This window comes from Lolium perenne, chromosome 5, assembly GCF_019359855.2.
Source record: "Lolium perenne isolate Kyuss_39 chromosome 5, Kyuss_2.0, whole genome shotgun sequence".
Classification (NCBI taxonomy): Eukaryota; Viridiplantae; Streptophyta; class Magnoliopsida; order Poales; family Poaceae; genus Lolium; species Lolium perenne.
In genome coordinates, this window is record NC_067248.2 from 246,949,589 (window position 1) to 246,963,942 (window position 14,354).

Consider the following 14,354-nt stretch of genomic DNA (forward strand, 5'->3'; position numbering starts at 1 on the left):
CGACGCGGAGGGAGACCTATCCATGCATGTTATTAGGGAGGAATGGTGTCAATTAATTAAGCCCAGAGGTAGTAGAAACCGGACGATGGAGGGGGTCGAGATGGGGAGGTTACCACGGCGAGGGCGCGTGAGAGAGCGGTAAGCGTGGGCTGCGACGAGGAGCAGCACGCGGCGGCAAGTAAGTTGGGGGTCGTTCGTTGGTGCGATGGTCATTTGCCGCGTCCTGGTTCGGCTCCACGAGTCGCGCGGACGCCGCTGCGAGGCGCGCGGGGAAGGGATTCACGCGCGCGCCGGCTGGCAAGCCGGCGCGGCGCAGCCGTTGGATACGGTGCGCCGCCGCCGCTATGCAGGGCTGGTGCGTTAGGGTTTGGTTGGGTGGGAAAGGGGGTTGTGCGTGCGTTTCGGGAGGAGAGGCGCGACGGTGCGTCCGCGTCTAATTCGCCCGCCTACTAGTGCCTTGGGCTGCGTTTCGCCTTTGGCGGAACACGCGAAATCTAAGCTTGGACTACTCCTCACCTCACGGCGGGCTTTCAAGACTACGCCGAGTTGGGCTGCTTTGCTCTTCTTCTTTTTCTTTTTACTTTCCTTTGATTTGACGACTATTGGAACGCGAATGTTTCAAGGCTGAAAGGCCCAACCGCCACTCGGTGGCTGTTTTGACACGACGGCAGGCTCGAAGCGTGGCATCGGTTCTGAACGAGATTATCGCACGGCACCTTGAGAACAAGTGTGACTACGGCGCAATGGAAGATGAGGAGGACTTCTTGGACGTCTGCTGCTTTGAGAGAAGAAGGAACCGCCGGACTAGAGCTCACCGACGATAGCATCAAAAGCCTCGTCAAGGTGGCCATCAATCAACTAATCGCATAATGCTCTTGATTATAGTTTCATAATGCTCTTGATTATAGTTTCTCAACAAATTTTATCTACTCCTATTCCTTTTGATCCTCTGCTCCACGGCTAAGCCATTTCTTGCATACGCAGGACATGATCTTCGGCTGGAACCGAGACGACATCTATCACGCTGGAATGGGCCATGGCTGAGCTCATCCAAAACCCGCGGGCAATGGCCAAGCTGCGGGACGAGGTAGCACGAGTCTCCAACGGCAACCCGACCACCGAGGAAGACGACCTGCACGGGATGGAGTATCTCAAGGCGGTGCTCAAGGAGTCGCTCCGGCTCCACCCGCCGGCGCCGCTCCTCGTCCGCACGAGTCGACGGCCGCCGCCGTCGTCCGAGGATACGAAATCCCGGCCAAGACCGCGCTCTTCATCAACGCGTGGGCGATCGGGCGGGACCGGCGGCGTGGGGCGACGCGGCAAAGGAGTTCCAACCGGAGCGGTTCCTCGACGGCGGTGGCGTGGCGAGCATCGACCTGCGGGGAACGACTACCAGCTCCTCCCCTTTCGGCGCCGGTCGACGGGTCTGCCCCGCCATCGGCCGCGCTTCCGGCGGCGGAGATCGCGCTCGCCGGCCTCGTCGGCCACTTCGATTGGGAGCTCCCCATCGGGACACGTCTAGACATGAGCGAGGCGCCGGGGCTGACCACTCCGCCGCTAGCTCCGCTGCGCCTCCTCCCCAAGTGCAAGACACTTGTTTAGGTAGTGCCTAGGGCTAGGGATGAAACGGGTGCGAGTGCTTGAACCTACGCTGCTCCCTATTTGATCTAAGCTTCGATTCATAAGGAGTACCGGATAATGATGGATTATATGCTACAAGTATCCCTACATCTACACATTGTAATAAGGTCTTGGCTATCTCCAGAATTTTGCATTCTTTTACGGACAAAAGTAATAATAGCTGAAAGGGAATTAATGCAAAATGCACGGACTAAGCTCAATTAGAGAGCTGCAAGTGAGAGAAGCACTACTGTATGCAAATATTTTCTGCAGTGTACACGGTATTATAGGCATGACAAGACTCGAAATGTTTTTAGAGCAAGTTAATTTTGCATGCAATGTGTTTTTGTAGTGAATGGAACCTGTGCCCGCAAATTGGCACATGCTCAGATGACTAGTAATGGCCGCAAGTTAATTTTCGGGAATCCTAAGAAGCAAGTAACTAAGACATGGTTAAGCACATATACCAACGGAACATTAATCAGCAACTTCATCCAAAAATTTGACGACCCATGCGATATTACGGAGATTTTATTCCCGCGGGACAGGAAAGAGTAAATGTTGCATATTTTGAGTGGTACTCCCTCTGTCGGATTTAATCGACGCGGAGGGAGACCTATCCATGCATGTTATTAGGGAGGAATGGTGTCAATTAATTAAGCCCGAGAGGTAGTAGAAACCGGACGATGGAGGGGAGTCGGATGGGGAGGTTACCACGGCGAGGGCGCGTGAGAGGCGGTAAGCGTGGCTGCGACGCGGCGCAGCACCGGCGGCGGCAAGTAAGTTGGGGGTCGTTCGTTGGTGCTGATGGGTCGCTGCTGCCGCGTCCTGGTTCGGCTCCACGAGTCGCGCGACGCCGCTGCGAGGCGCGCGAGGAAGGGATTCACGCGCGCTGGCCGAGCAAAGCCCGGCGCGGCGCCGTTGGATGCGGTGCGCCGCCGCCGCCTGTCAGGGCTGGTGCGTTAGGGTTTGGTTGGGTGGGAAAGGGGTTGTGCGTGCGTTTCGGGAGGAGAGGCGCGACGGTGCGTCCGCGTCTAATTCGCCCGCCTACTAGTGCCTTGGGCTGCGTTTCGCCTTTGGCGACGCGCGAAATCTAAGCTGGACTACTCCTCACCTCACGGCGGGCTTTCAAGACTACGCCGAGTTGGGCTGCTTTGCTCTTCTTCTTTTTCTTTTTACTTTCCTTTGATTTGACGACTATTGGGCAACGCGAATGTTTCAAGGCTGAAAGGCCCAACCGCCACTCGGTGGCTGTTTTGACACGACGAGGCTCGAAGCGTGGCATCGGTTCTGAACGAGATTATCGCACCGGCACCTTGAGAACAAGTGTGACTACGGCGCAATGGAAGATGAGGAGGACTTCTTGGACGTCTGCTTGCTTTGAGAGAAGAAGGAACCGCCGGACCAGAGCTCACCGACGATAGCATCAAAAGCCTCGTCAAGGTGGCCATCAATCAACTAATCGCATAATGCTCTTGATTATAGTTTCATAATGCTCTTGATTATAGTTTCTCAACAAATTTTATCTACTCCTATTCCTTTTGATCCTCTGCTCCACGGCTAAGCCATTTCTTGCATACGCGGAGACATGATCTTCGGCTGGAACCGAGACGACATCTATCACGCTGGAATGGGCCATGGCTGAGCTCATCCAAAACCCGCGGGCAATGGCCAAGCTGCGGGACGAGGTAGCACGAGTCTCCAACGGCAACCCGACCACCGAGGAAGACGACACGCACGGGATGGAGTATCTCAAGGCGGTGCTCAAGGAGTCGCTCCGGCTCCACCCGCCGGCGCCGCTCCTCGTCCCGCACGAGTCGACGGCCGCCGCCGTCGTCCAGGGAAACTAAATCCCGGAAAAGACCGCGATCTTCATCAAAGCGTGGTCGATCGGGCGGGACCGGCGGCGTGGGGCGACGCGGCAAAGGAGTTCCAACCGGAGCGGTTCCTCGACGGCGGTGGCGTGGCGAGCATCGACCTGCGGGGGAACGACTACCGGCTCCTCCCTTTCGGCGCCGGTCGACGGGTGCCCCGCCCGCCATCGCCGGCGCTTCCGGCTGGAGATCGCGCTCGCCAGCCTCGTCGGCCACTTCGATTGGGAGCTCCCCATCGGGACACGTCTAGACATGAGCGAGGCGCCGGGGCTGACCACTCCGCCGCTAGCTCATTGCGCCTCCTCCCCAAGTGCAAGACACTTGTTTAGGTAGTGCCTAGGGCTAGGGATGAAACGGGTGCGAGTGCTTGAACCTACGCTGCTCCCTATTTGATCTAAGCTTCCAGATTCATAAGGAGTACCGGATAATGATGGATTATATGCTACAAGTATCCCGACATCTACACATTGTAATACGGTCTTGGCTATCTCCAGAATTTTGCATTCTTTTACGGACAAAAGTAATAATAGCTGAAAGGGAATTAATGCAAAATGCACGGACTAAGCTCAATTAGAGAGCTGCAAGTGAGAGAAGCACTCCGTATGCAAATATTTTCTGCGGTGTACACGGTATTATAGGCATGACAAGACTCGAAATGTTTTTAGAGCAAGTTAATTTTGCATCCAATGTGTTTATGTAGTGAATGGAACTGTGCCCGCAAATTGGCACATGCTCGGATGACTAGTAATGGCCGCAAGTTAATTTTCGGGAATCCTAAGAAGCAAGTAACTAAGACATGGTTAAGCACATATACCAACGGAACATTAATCAGCAACTTCATCCAAAAATTTGACGACCCATACTGATATTACGGAGATTTTATTCCCGCGGGACAGGAAAGAGTAAATGTTGCATATTTTGAGTGGTACTCCTCCGGTCGGATTTAATCGACGCGGAGGGAGACCTATCCATGCATGTTATTAGGGAGGAATGGTGTCAATTAATTAAGCCCAGAGGTAGTAGAAACCGGACGATGGAGGGGGTCGAGATGGGGAGGTTACCACGGCGAGGGCGCGTGAGAGGGCGGTAAGCGTGGCTGCGACGAGGAGCAGCACCGGCGGCGGCAAGTAAGTTGGGGGTCGTTCGTTGGTGCTGATGGGTCGCTGCTGCCGCGTCTGGTTCGGCTCCACGAGTCGCGCGACGCCGCTGCGAGGCGCGCGGGGAAGGGATTCACGCGCGCCGGCGAGCAAGCCGGCGCGGCGCCGTTGGATCCAGTGCGCCGCCGCCGCTGTGCAGGGCTGGTGCGTTAGGGTTTGGTTGGGTGGGAAAGGGGGTTGTGCGTGCGTTTCGGGAGGAGAGGCGCGACAGTGCGTCCGCGTCTAATTCGCCCGCCTACTAGTGCCTTGGGCTGCGTTTCGCCTTTGGCAGACGCGCGAAATCTAACTGGACTACTCCTCACCTCACAGCGGGCTTTCAAGACTACGCCGAGTTGGGCTGCTTTGCTCTTCTTCTTTTTCTTTTTTACTTTCCTTTGATTTGACGACTATTGGAACGCGAATGTTTCAAGGCTGAAAGGCCCAACCGCCACTCGGTGGCTGTTTTGACACGACGGCAGGCTCGAAGCGTGGCATCGGTTCTCGAACGAGATTATCGCACAGCACCTTGAGAACAAGTGTGACTACAGCGCAATGGAAGATGAGGAGGACTTCTTGGACGTCTGCTGCGCTTTGAGAGAAGAAGGAACCGCGGGACTACAGCTCACCGCCGATAGCATCAAAAGCCTCGTCAAGGTGGCCATCAATCAACTAATCGCATAATGCTCTTGATTATAGTTTCATAATGCTCTTGATTATAGTTTCTCAACAAATTTTATCTACTCCTATTCCTTTTGATCCTCTGCTCCACGGCTAAGCCATTTCTTGCATACGCAGGACATGATCTTCGCTGGAACCAAGACGACATCTATCACGCTGGAATGGGCCATGGCTGAGCTCATCCAAAACCCGCGGGCAATGGCCAAGCTGCAGGACGAGGTAGCACGAGTCTCCAACGGCAACCCGACCACCGAGGAAGACGACACGCACGGGATGGAGTATCTCAAGGCAGTGCTCAAGGAGTCGCTCCGGCTCCACCCGCCGGCGCCGCTCCTCGTCCCGCACGAGTCGACGGCCGCCGCCTTCGTCCAGGGATACGAAATCCCGGCCAAGACCGCGCTCTTCATCAACGCGTGGGCGATCGAGCGGGACCCGGCGGCGTGGGGCAACGCGGCAAAGGAGTTCCAACCGGAGCGGTTCCTCGACGGCGGTGGCGTGGCGAGCATCGACCTGCGGGGGAACGACTACCAGCTCCTCCCTTTCGGCGCCGGTCGACGGGTCTGCCCCGCCATCGACCGCGCTTCCGGCGGAGATCGCGCTCGCCGCCGGCCTCATCGGCCACTTCGATTGGGAGCTCCCCATCGGGACACGTCTAGACATGAGCGAGGCGCCGGGGCTGACCACTCCGCCGCTAGCTCCGCTGCGCCTCCTCCCCAAGTGCAAGACACTTGTTTAGGTAGTGCCTAGGGCTAGGGATGAAACGGGTGCGAGTGCTTGAACCTACGCTGCTCCCTATTTGATCTAAGCTTCCAGATTCATAAGGAGTACCGGATAATGATGGATTATATGCTACAAGTATCCCTACATCTACACATTGTAATAAGGTCTTGGCTATCTCCAGAATTTTGCATTCTTTTACGGACAAAAGTAATAATAGCTGAAAGGGAATTAATGCAAAATGCACGGACTAAGCTCAATTAGAGAGCTGCAAGTGAGAGAAGCACTACTGTATGCAAATATTTTGCAGGTGTACACGGTATTATAGGCATGACAAGACTCGAAATGTTTTTAGAGCAAGTTAATTTTGCATCCAATGTGTTTTTGTAGTGAATGGAACCTCGTGCCCGCAAATTGGCACATGCTCGATGACTAGTAATGGCCGCAAGTTAATTTTCGGGAATCCTAAGAAGCAAGTAACTAAGACATGGTTAAGCACATATACCAACGGAACATTAATCAGCAACTTCATCCAAAAATTTGACGACCCATACCGATATTACGGAGATTTTATTCCCGCGGGCCAGGAACGAGTAAATGTTGCGTCTTTTGCGTGGTAGTCCCTCCGGTCGGATTTAATCGACGCGGAGGGAGACCTATCCATGCATGTGAGTAGGGAGGAATGGTGGCAATGGATTAAGCCCGAGGTAGTAGAAACCGGACGATGGAGGGGGTCAGATGGGGAGGTTACCACGGCGAGGGCGCGTGAGAGGGCGGTAAACCGTGGCTGCGACGAGGAGCAGCACCGGCGGCGGCGGCAAGTAAGTTGGGGGTCGTTCGTTGGTGCTGATGGGTCGCTGCCGCATTACGGTTCGGCTCCACGAGTCGCGCGACGCCGCTGCGAGGCGCGCAGGGAAGGGATTCACGCGCGCGCCGGCGAGCAAGCCCGGCGCGGCGCCGTTGGATCTGGTGCGCCGCCGCCGCCTGTCGGGGGCTGGTGCGTTAGGGTGTGGGTGGGTGGGAAAGGGGGTTGTGCGTGCGTTTCGGGAGGAGAGGCGCGACCGTGCGTCCGCGTCTAATTCGCCCGCCTACTAGTGCCTTGGGCTGCGTTTCGCCTTTGGCAGACGCGCGAAATCTAACTGGACTACTCCTCACCTCACAGCGGGCTTTCAAGACTACGCCGAGTTGGGCTGCTTTGCTCTTCTTCTTTTTCTTTTTTACTTTCCTTTGATTTGACGACTATTGGAACGCGAATGTTTCAAGGCTGAAAGGCCCAACCGCCACTCGGTGGCTGTTTTGACACGACGGCAGGCTCGAAGCGTGGCATCAGTTCTGAACGAGATTATCGCACGGCACCTTGAGAACAAGTGTGACTACGAGCGCAATGGAAGATGAGGAGGACTTCTTGGACGTCTGCTGCTCCTGAGAGAAGAAGGAACTGCCGGACTAGAGCTCACCGACGATAGCATCAAAAGCCTCGTCAAGGTGGCCATCAATCAACTAATCGCATAATGCTCTTGATTATAGTTTCATAATGCTCTTGATTATAGTTTCTCAACAAATTTTATCTACTCCTATTCCTTTTGATCCTCTGCTCCACGGCTAAGCCATTTCTTGCATACGCAGGACATGATCTTCGCTGGAACCGAGACGACATCTATCACGCTGGAATGGGCCATGGCTGAGCTCATCCAAAACCCGCGGGCAATGGCCAAGCTGCAGGACGAGGTAGCACGAGTCTCCAACGGCAACCCGACCACCGAGGAAGACGACACGCACGGGATGGAGTATCTCAAGGCGGTGCTCAAGGAGTCGCTCCGGCTCCACCCGCCGGCGCCGCTCCTCGTCCCGCACGAGTCGACGGCCGCCGCCGTCGTCCGAGGGATACGAAATCCCGGCCAAGACCGCGCTCTTCATCAACGCGTGGGCGATCGGGCGGGACCCGGCGGCGTGGGGCGACGCGGCAAAGGAGTTCCAACCGGAGCGGTTCCTCGACGGCGGTGGCGTGGCGAGCATCGACCTGCGGGAACGACTACCAGCTCCTCCCTTTCGGCGCCGGTCGACGGGTCTGCGCCGCCATCGCCTTCGCGCTTCCGGCTCGGGAGATCGCGCTCGCCAGCCTCGTCGGCCACTTCGATTGGGAGCTCCCCATCGGGACACGTCTAGACATGAGCGAGGCGCCGGGGCTGACCACTCCGCCGCTAGCTCCGCTGCGCCTCCTCCCCAAGTGCAAGACACTTGTTTAGGTAGTGCCTAGGGCTAGGGATGAAACGGGTGCGAGTGCTTGAACCTACGCTGCTCCCTATTTGATCTAAGCTTCAGATTCATAAGGAGTACCGGATAATGATGGATTATATGCTACAAGTATCCCTACATCTACACATTGTAATAAGGTCTTGGCTATCTCCAGAATTTTGCATTCTTTTACGGACAAAAGTAATAATAGTGAAAGGGAATTAATGCAAAATGCACGGACTAAGCTCAATTAGAGAGTCGCAAGTGAGAGAAGCACTACTGTATGCAAATATTTTCTGCGGTGTACACGGTATTATAGGCATGACAAGACTCGAAATGTTTTTAGAGCAAGTTAATTTTGCATCCAATGTGTTTTTGTAGTGAATGGAACTGTGCCCGCAAATTGGCACATGCTCGGATGACTAGTAATGGCCGCAAGTTAATTTTCGGGAATCCTAAGAAGCAAGTAACTAAGACATGGTTAAGCACATATACCAACGGAACATTAATCAGCAACTTCATCCAAAAATTTGACGACCCATACCGATATTCTGGAGATTTTATTCCCGCGGACAGAAAGAGTAAATGTTGCATATTTTGAGTGGTACTCCCTCCGGTCGGATTTAATCGACGCGGAGGGAGACCTATCCATGCATGTTATTAGGGAGGAATGGTGTCAATTAATTAAGCCCGAGGTAGTAGAAACCGGACGATGGAGGGGGTCGGATGGGGAGGTTACCACGGCGAGGGCGCGTGAGAGGCCGGTAAACCGTGGCTGCGACGAGGAGCAGCACCGGCGGCGGCAAGTAAGTTGGGGGTCGTTCGTTGGTGCTGATGGGTCGCTGCTGCCGCGTCCTGGTTCGGCTCCACGAGTCGCGCGATGCCGCTGCGAGGCGCGCAGGAAGGGATTCACGCGCGCGCCGGCGAGCAAGCCCGGCGCGGCGCTCGTTGGATCCGGTGCGCCGCCGCCGCCTGTCCGGGGGCTGGTGCGTTAGGGTTTGGTTGGGTGGGAAAGGGGGTTGTGCGTGCGTTTCGGGAGGAGAGGCGCGACGGTGCGTCCGCGTCTAATTCGCCCGCCTACTAGTGCCTTGGGCTGCGTTTCGCCTTTGGCGTACGCGCGAAATCTAATCGGACTACTCCTCACCTCACACCGGGCTTTCAAGACTACGCCGAGTTGGGCTGCTTTGCTCTTCTTCTTTTTCTTTTTACTTTCCTTTGATTTGACGACTATTGGAACGCGAATGTTTCAAGGCTGAAAGGCCCAACCGCCACTCGGTGGCTGTTTTGACACGACGGCAGAGCTCGAAGCGTGGCATCAGTTCTGAACGAGATTATCGCACAAGCACCTTGAGAACAAGTGTGACTACGAGCGCAATGGAAGATGAGGAGGACTTCTTGGACGTCTGTCGCTTTGAGAGAGAAGAAGGAACCGCCGGACTAGAGCTCACCGACGATAGCATCAAAAGCCTCGTCAAGGTGGCCATCAATCAACTAATCGCATAATGCTCTTGATTATAGTTTCATAATGCTCTTGATTATAGTTTCTCAACAAATTTTATCTACTCCTATTCCTTTTGATCCTCTGCTCCACGGCTAAGCCATTTCTTGCATACGCAGGACATGATCTTCTACTGAACCGAGACGACATCTATCACGCTGGAATGGGCCATGGCTGAGCTCATCCAAAACCCGCGGGCAATGGCCAAGCTGCAGACGAGGTAGCACGAGTCTCCAACGGCAACCCGACCACCGAGGAAGACGACCTGCACAGGATGGAGTATCTCAAGGCAGTGCTCAAGGAGTCGCTCCGGCTCCACCCGCCGGCGCCGCTCCTCGTCCCGCACGAGTCGACGGCCGCCGCCGTCGTCCAGGGATACGAAATCCCGGCCAAGACCGCGCTCTTCATCAACGCGTGGGCGATCGGGCGGGACCCGGCGGCGTGGGGCGACGCGGCAAAGGAGTTCCAACCGGAGCGGTTCCTCGACGGCGGTGGCGTGGCGAGCATCGACCTGCGGGGGAACGACTACCAGCTCCTCCCTTTCGGCGCCGGTCGACGGGTCTGCCCCGCCATCAGCTTCGCGCTTCCGGCGCTGGAGATCGCGCTCGCCAGCCTCGTCGGCCACTTCGATTGGGAGCTCCCCATCGGGACACGTCTAGACATGAGCGAGGCGCCGGGGCTGACCACTCCGCCGCTAGCTCCGCTGCGCCTCCTCCCCAAGTGCAAGACACTTGTTTAGGTAGTGCCTAGGGGGCTGCTCCCTATTTGATCTAAGCTTCCAGATTCATAAGGAGTACCGGATAATGATGGATTATATGCTACAAGTATCCCTACATCTACACATTGTAATAAGGTCTTGGCTATCTCCCAAAAAAGGCTTACCACATATTCTCAAATTCTTCTAGTACTATATCTAATCCATATATACAGTAAAAAAACTCATTCTCAAACCCCTGTGTGTACGAAATATTGTTCCAAGTTTATCCTTTGCTATCCGAAGCACATGCCACAGGAAACAACAGTGCACTAACCCGAGAAGCACCACATCTATAATAACACCCATCATTGCTTGGTCGTGGTCTGTCATAATGCATGTTTGATGATCTAGATACATAGCATTCATGAATATAAGCTCCTTTCCCAGCAGGAAAGCGTGTTTTCACTAATATTTAAGGATTGACAGTGTCTACCTTTCTTGCTGCTGTGTTTGGATGCACAGAATTTGGCCATGGAATTGGAATTTGGAGCCAATTGGCCCAATTCGACTGTTTGGATCGCCATAGAATTGAGGCCTGGAAACTTTGGGCCAATTCCGAGCCACCCCGCGCGCGTACCGTTTCACTTGCAAACTTTCCGAGCTCGGTACCTCGGAAAGGTGTGGAATCGCAACTCGTATGTACCCCTTCGTCAACGCGTGACACATCGAGGATGCGAGGGCGTCGGGAGCTCGGCCTCCTCCGCCGGCCAGCGATGCGGGCGTTCCCGGCGGCGGCGGCGTCTCCGGCTCCGGTAAGCCACCCAATCTGCGTCGTCCTCTCCCCAACTATTCTCTCCTCTCCCAATCTGCGCCCTCCTCTCCGGCTCTGGTCGTCCTCAGCGACCCCCCCTAACCCTAGAACGGCGGCGGTTGGGAGGGGAACGACAGGCGGCGGGCGGTGGCCTCTCCTTGGCCAGTAGGGGTGGGGCGGCGGGCGGCGGCCTCCCCCTGGCCAGTAGGGGTGGGGCGGCGGGCGGCGGCCTCCCCCTGGCCAGTAGGGGAACGGCGGCAGGCAGGGAATGGTGGCGGGCGATGCCCTCTCCCTGGCCGGTAGGGTAACGGCGGCGGTAGGGGAACGACGACGGTGGTCGATAGGGGAACAACGGCGGTAGGGGACGACGACGGTAGGCCTCTTCTTGCCCTCCCTGCCTCTCTCCGATTCGATTCCATGATTGCGCATCCAAACAAGAAATTAGAATTGGTGCCAATTTTTTATTCCAACACCAAATATCATGTACACCCAAACAACAGAATTGAAATGGAGACCATTTCCTTTCCATCTCAGATTTGGAATTTTAGTCCAATTCAATTCCACGGGCAAATTCTGTGCATCCAAACACAGCATAAGTTATTTCAGATCCAAACTTAAGTTTTATTTGATTCAATAGAAAGTAGAAATAGAAAGACTTCCTTTTTAAAAAATATGATGATTAAGATAGATCTGAACCAATCCATTTTGCTCTATACAGCCGCCACTGGTTGGCTTGTTTGACACTATCACGTGGACGAAATCACAAGTGATAAAATGGAGTGATCTGAGGAGACAAAATACGCTGCCGTGGCTGCTCCTCAACCTCACAGCGCCACACGGTGCCAGGACAATTCCAGTTCTGACTATTATCACCGAGCTGAGGTTGATCGGACAACACATTTTCCCGGCCGGTGGAGGCCGGGAGGATGTCTCCGTACGCCGTCGCCGTCCTCCTTACCGCCGTTCTCCTCGTCTTCTGCTATGTCATCAAAAAAGCTCGAGCCAGCAACCGCAAGCTCCCGCCCTCGCCTCCTCGGCTGCCGCTGCTCGGCCACCTCCACCTCCTGGGCCGCCTCCCGCACCGCTCCCTGCGCGAGCTGCACGCTCGGTACGGCACCGACGGCGGCCTCCTGTTACTGCAGCTCGGGCGCAGGCGCACGCTGGTGGTGTCCACGGCCGCGGCGGCTGCGGACCTGTACAGGAACCACGACCTCGCCTTCGCCTCCCGCATGCCCAGCGCGGCGGTGAGCAAGCTCACTTACGGCTGCAACAGCATATCCTTCGCGCCCCACGGCGATGCCTGGCGCCGCAGCAAGAAGATGGCCGTCATCCACCTCCTCTCCCCGCGCCGCGCCGATTCCTTCGCCCCCGTGCGCGCCGCCGAGGCGGCCGCCCTCGTTGCCGGGATCCGCCGCGAGATGGCGGCAGCATCTGGGGATGGCGCCGTGGAGCTGAGGGAGCTCCTCTACGAGTACAGCAACGCGGTGGTCACCCGCGCCACCACCGGCGCCGCGGGTGCCACGGCGGAGAGGATTAAGCGGCTCTTGGGGAACTCCGCGGCGTTCATGTCGGGCCTCCAGGCGGAGGACGTGATGCCGCAAGCGGCGGCGAAGGTGGTGAGGTGGGCGACGGGGTTCGAGAAGAAGCTCGACGGTGAGGTTGAGGCGTGGGACGAGTTCCTGTCGGAGATAGTTGCCGAGCACATGGAGAAGGGAGACGGTGGCCCGAGGGAGGAGGACTTCCTGGACGTCTTGCTGCGGCTGAGAGAAGAAGGAGCCGCCGGATTCGAGCTCACCGACGATTACATCAAAAGCATCGTCAAGGTGATCAGATCCTCAATCACATCCGAGCAATTCCACCAAGATTTCTCAAGAAATTTGAACTAACCTTCTGCTCTGTGTTGATTTCGCGCGTGTGCAGGATATGATCGCCGCCGGAACAGAGACATCCTCGGTCACGCTGGAATGGGCCATGGTGGAGCTTGTCGGGAACCATCGGGCAATGGCCAAGCTGCAGGAAGAGATAGCCAGAGTCACCGGCGACAGCCCGGCCATCGAGGAAAACCATCTTAACAACATGGAGTACCTCAAGGCGGTGCAGAAGGAGGCGCTCAGGCTTCACCCGCCGGCACCGCTCCTCATCCCACACGAGTCCACGGCGCCGGCGGTTGTACAGGGTTACGAGATCCCGGCAAAGACAGCGCTCTTCATCAACGCGTGGGCGGTCGGGAGGGACCCAGCCGCGTGGGGGGAGAGGGCAGACGAGTTCCAGCCGGAGAGGTTCCTGGGCGGCGGCAGCGCAGCGGATGTGGACATGAGAGGAAACGACTACCAGCTCCTCCCCTTCGGCGCAGGCCGGCGGCTCTGCCCCGGCATCAGCTTCGCAATGCCAGTGCTGGAGCTCGCGCTCGCTAACCTCGTGCGCCACTTCGACTGGGAGCTTCCCGTCGGGACGCATCTGGACATGAGCGAGGCGTCGGGGCTGACCACGCCGCCTCTGGCTCCTCTGCGCCTCGTCCCCAAGTGTAGAGCGCTTGCTTAATTGCGCACAGCAGTAGCGGTGCTACTGCCCACTGGCAGAAATAGTACTATTCAGAAATCTAAATCTAGACGATCTTGTGATATCTAAATTTAGAATCTATCTATCTGGTAATAATCCTGCCGGTGCTTACGCCATCGACAGCATTGCCCGTGTTATTGGGCCGGCAAGCTAAACGCTGCAGAATTTTGTGACACCGCAGTAAGCGCGGCAGCTGCTAGGCTTTGGAGGCCATGGCTGTTTTTTCTTAGATTCACAGGGAGTATACATCCCTGGTTCCATTTCATTTCAAAAATAAACCAAAGTCCCACTTTTTAAAGAAAGCTACAGAGATCAACTACAGCTACTCAACCATAGAAACTGGGAGTATACAATGCCTCGCAGGCAAAGCGCTGATCAAACGCTGAGGGAACAACTGAAGGCACACAGCGGCTCTGCGCTGCAAAACTAGGAGCAAAGCTTCACGGCACGACATGGATTGAATATCCTCCTGGATGCATTTTCGTTGCAGGAGTCCAGGAAGATATCCAATCAAAGCTTGTGCACTTCG

The 14,354-nt window shown here is 56.0% G+C and overlaps 2 protein-coding genes and 2 pseudogenes across 2 annotated transcripts; all 4 read left to right on the forward strand.

The window, feature by feature from the left end:
- Nucleotides 1–1,036: 1,036 nt before the first annotated feature.
- LOC127304273 (cytochrome P450 71A9-like) lies at nt 1,037–1,602 on the forward strand. Its single transcript, XM_071821128.1, has 2 exons — nt 1,037–1,214; nt 1,397–1,602. Exons 1-2 carry the CDS (start codon nt 1,037–1,039, stop codon nt 1,600–1,602), a joined length of 384 nt encoding a protein of 127 aa, XP_071677229.1.
- Nucleotides 1,603–4,527: 2,925 nt separating this feature from the next.
- On the forward strand, nt 4,528–6,180 carry LOC127304275 (cytochrome P450 71A1-like; annotated as a pseudogene).
- Nucleotides 6,181–6,749: 569 nt separating this feature from the next.
- Nucleotides 6,750–10,503, forward strand: LOC139831794 (cytochrome P450 71A1-like; annotated as a pseudogene).
- Nucleotides 10,504–12,083: 1,580 nt separating this feature from the next.
- LOC127302567 (cytochrome P450 736A117) lies at nt 12,084–13,974 on the forward strand. Its single transcript, XM_051333053.2, has 2 exons — nt 12,084–13,089; nt 13,187–13,974. The coding sequence occupies exons 1-2, from the start codon at nt 12,193–12,195 to the stop codon at nt 13,805–13,807; spliced, it is 1,518 nt and encodes a 505-aa protein (XP_051189013.1). The 5' UTR covers nt 12,084–12,192; the 3' UTR covers nt 13,808–13,974.
- Nucleotides 13,975–14,354: the final 380 nt, after the last annotated feature.

Bases quoted from the DNA above. Each gene is read 5' to 3' on its own strand.
- LOC127304273 (XM_071821128.1), top strand. From the start codon at position 1,037: ATGGCTGAGCTCATCCAAAACCCGCGGGCAATGGCCAAGCTGCGGGAC. The intron at 1,215-1,396 runs GTCGACGGCCGC...AACGACTACCAG, and splicing joins GCCGCTCCTCGTCCGCACGA to CTCCTCCCCTTTCGGCGCCG.
- LOC127302567 (XM_051333053.2), top strand. From the start codon at position 12,193: ATGTCTCCGTACGCCGTCGCCGTCCTCCTTACCGCCGTTCTCCTCGTC. The intron at 13,090-13,186 runs GTGATCAGATCC...GCGCGTGTGCAG, and splicing joins ACATCAAAAGCATCGTCAAG to GATATGATCGCCGCCGGAAC.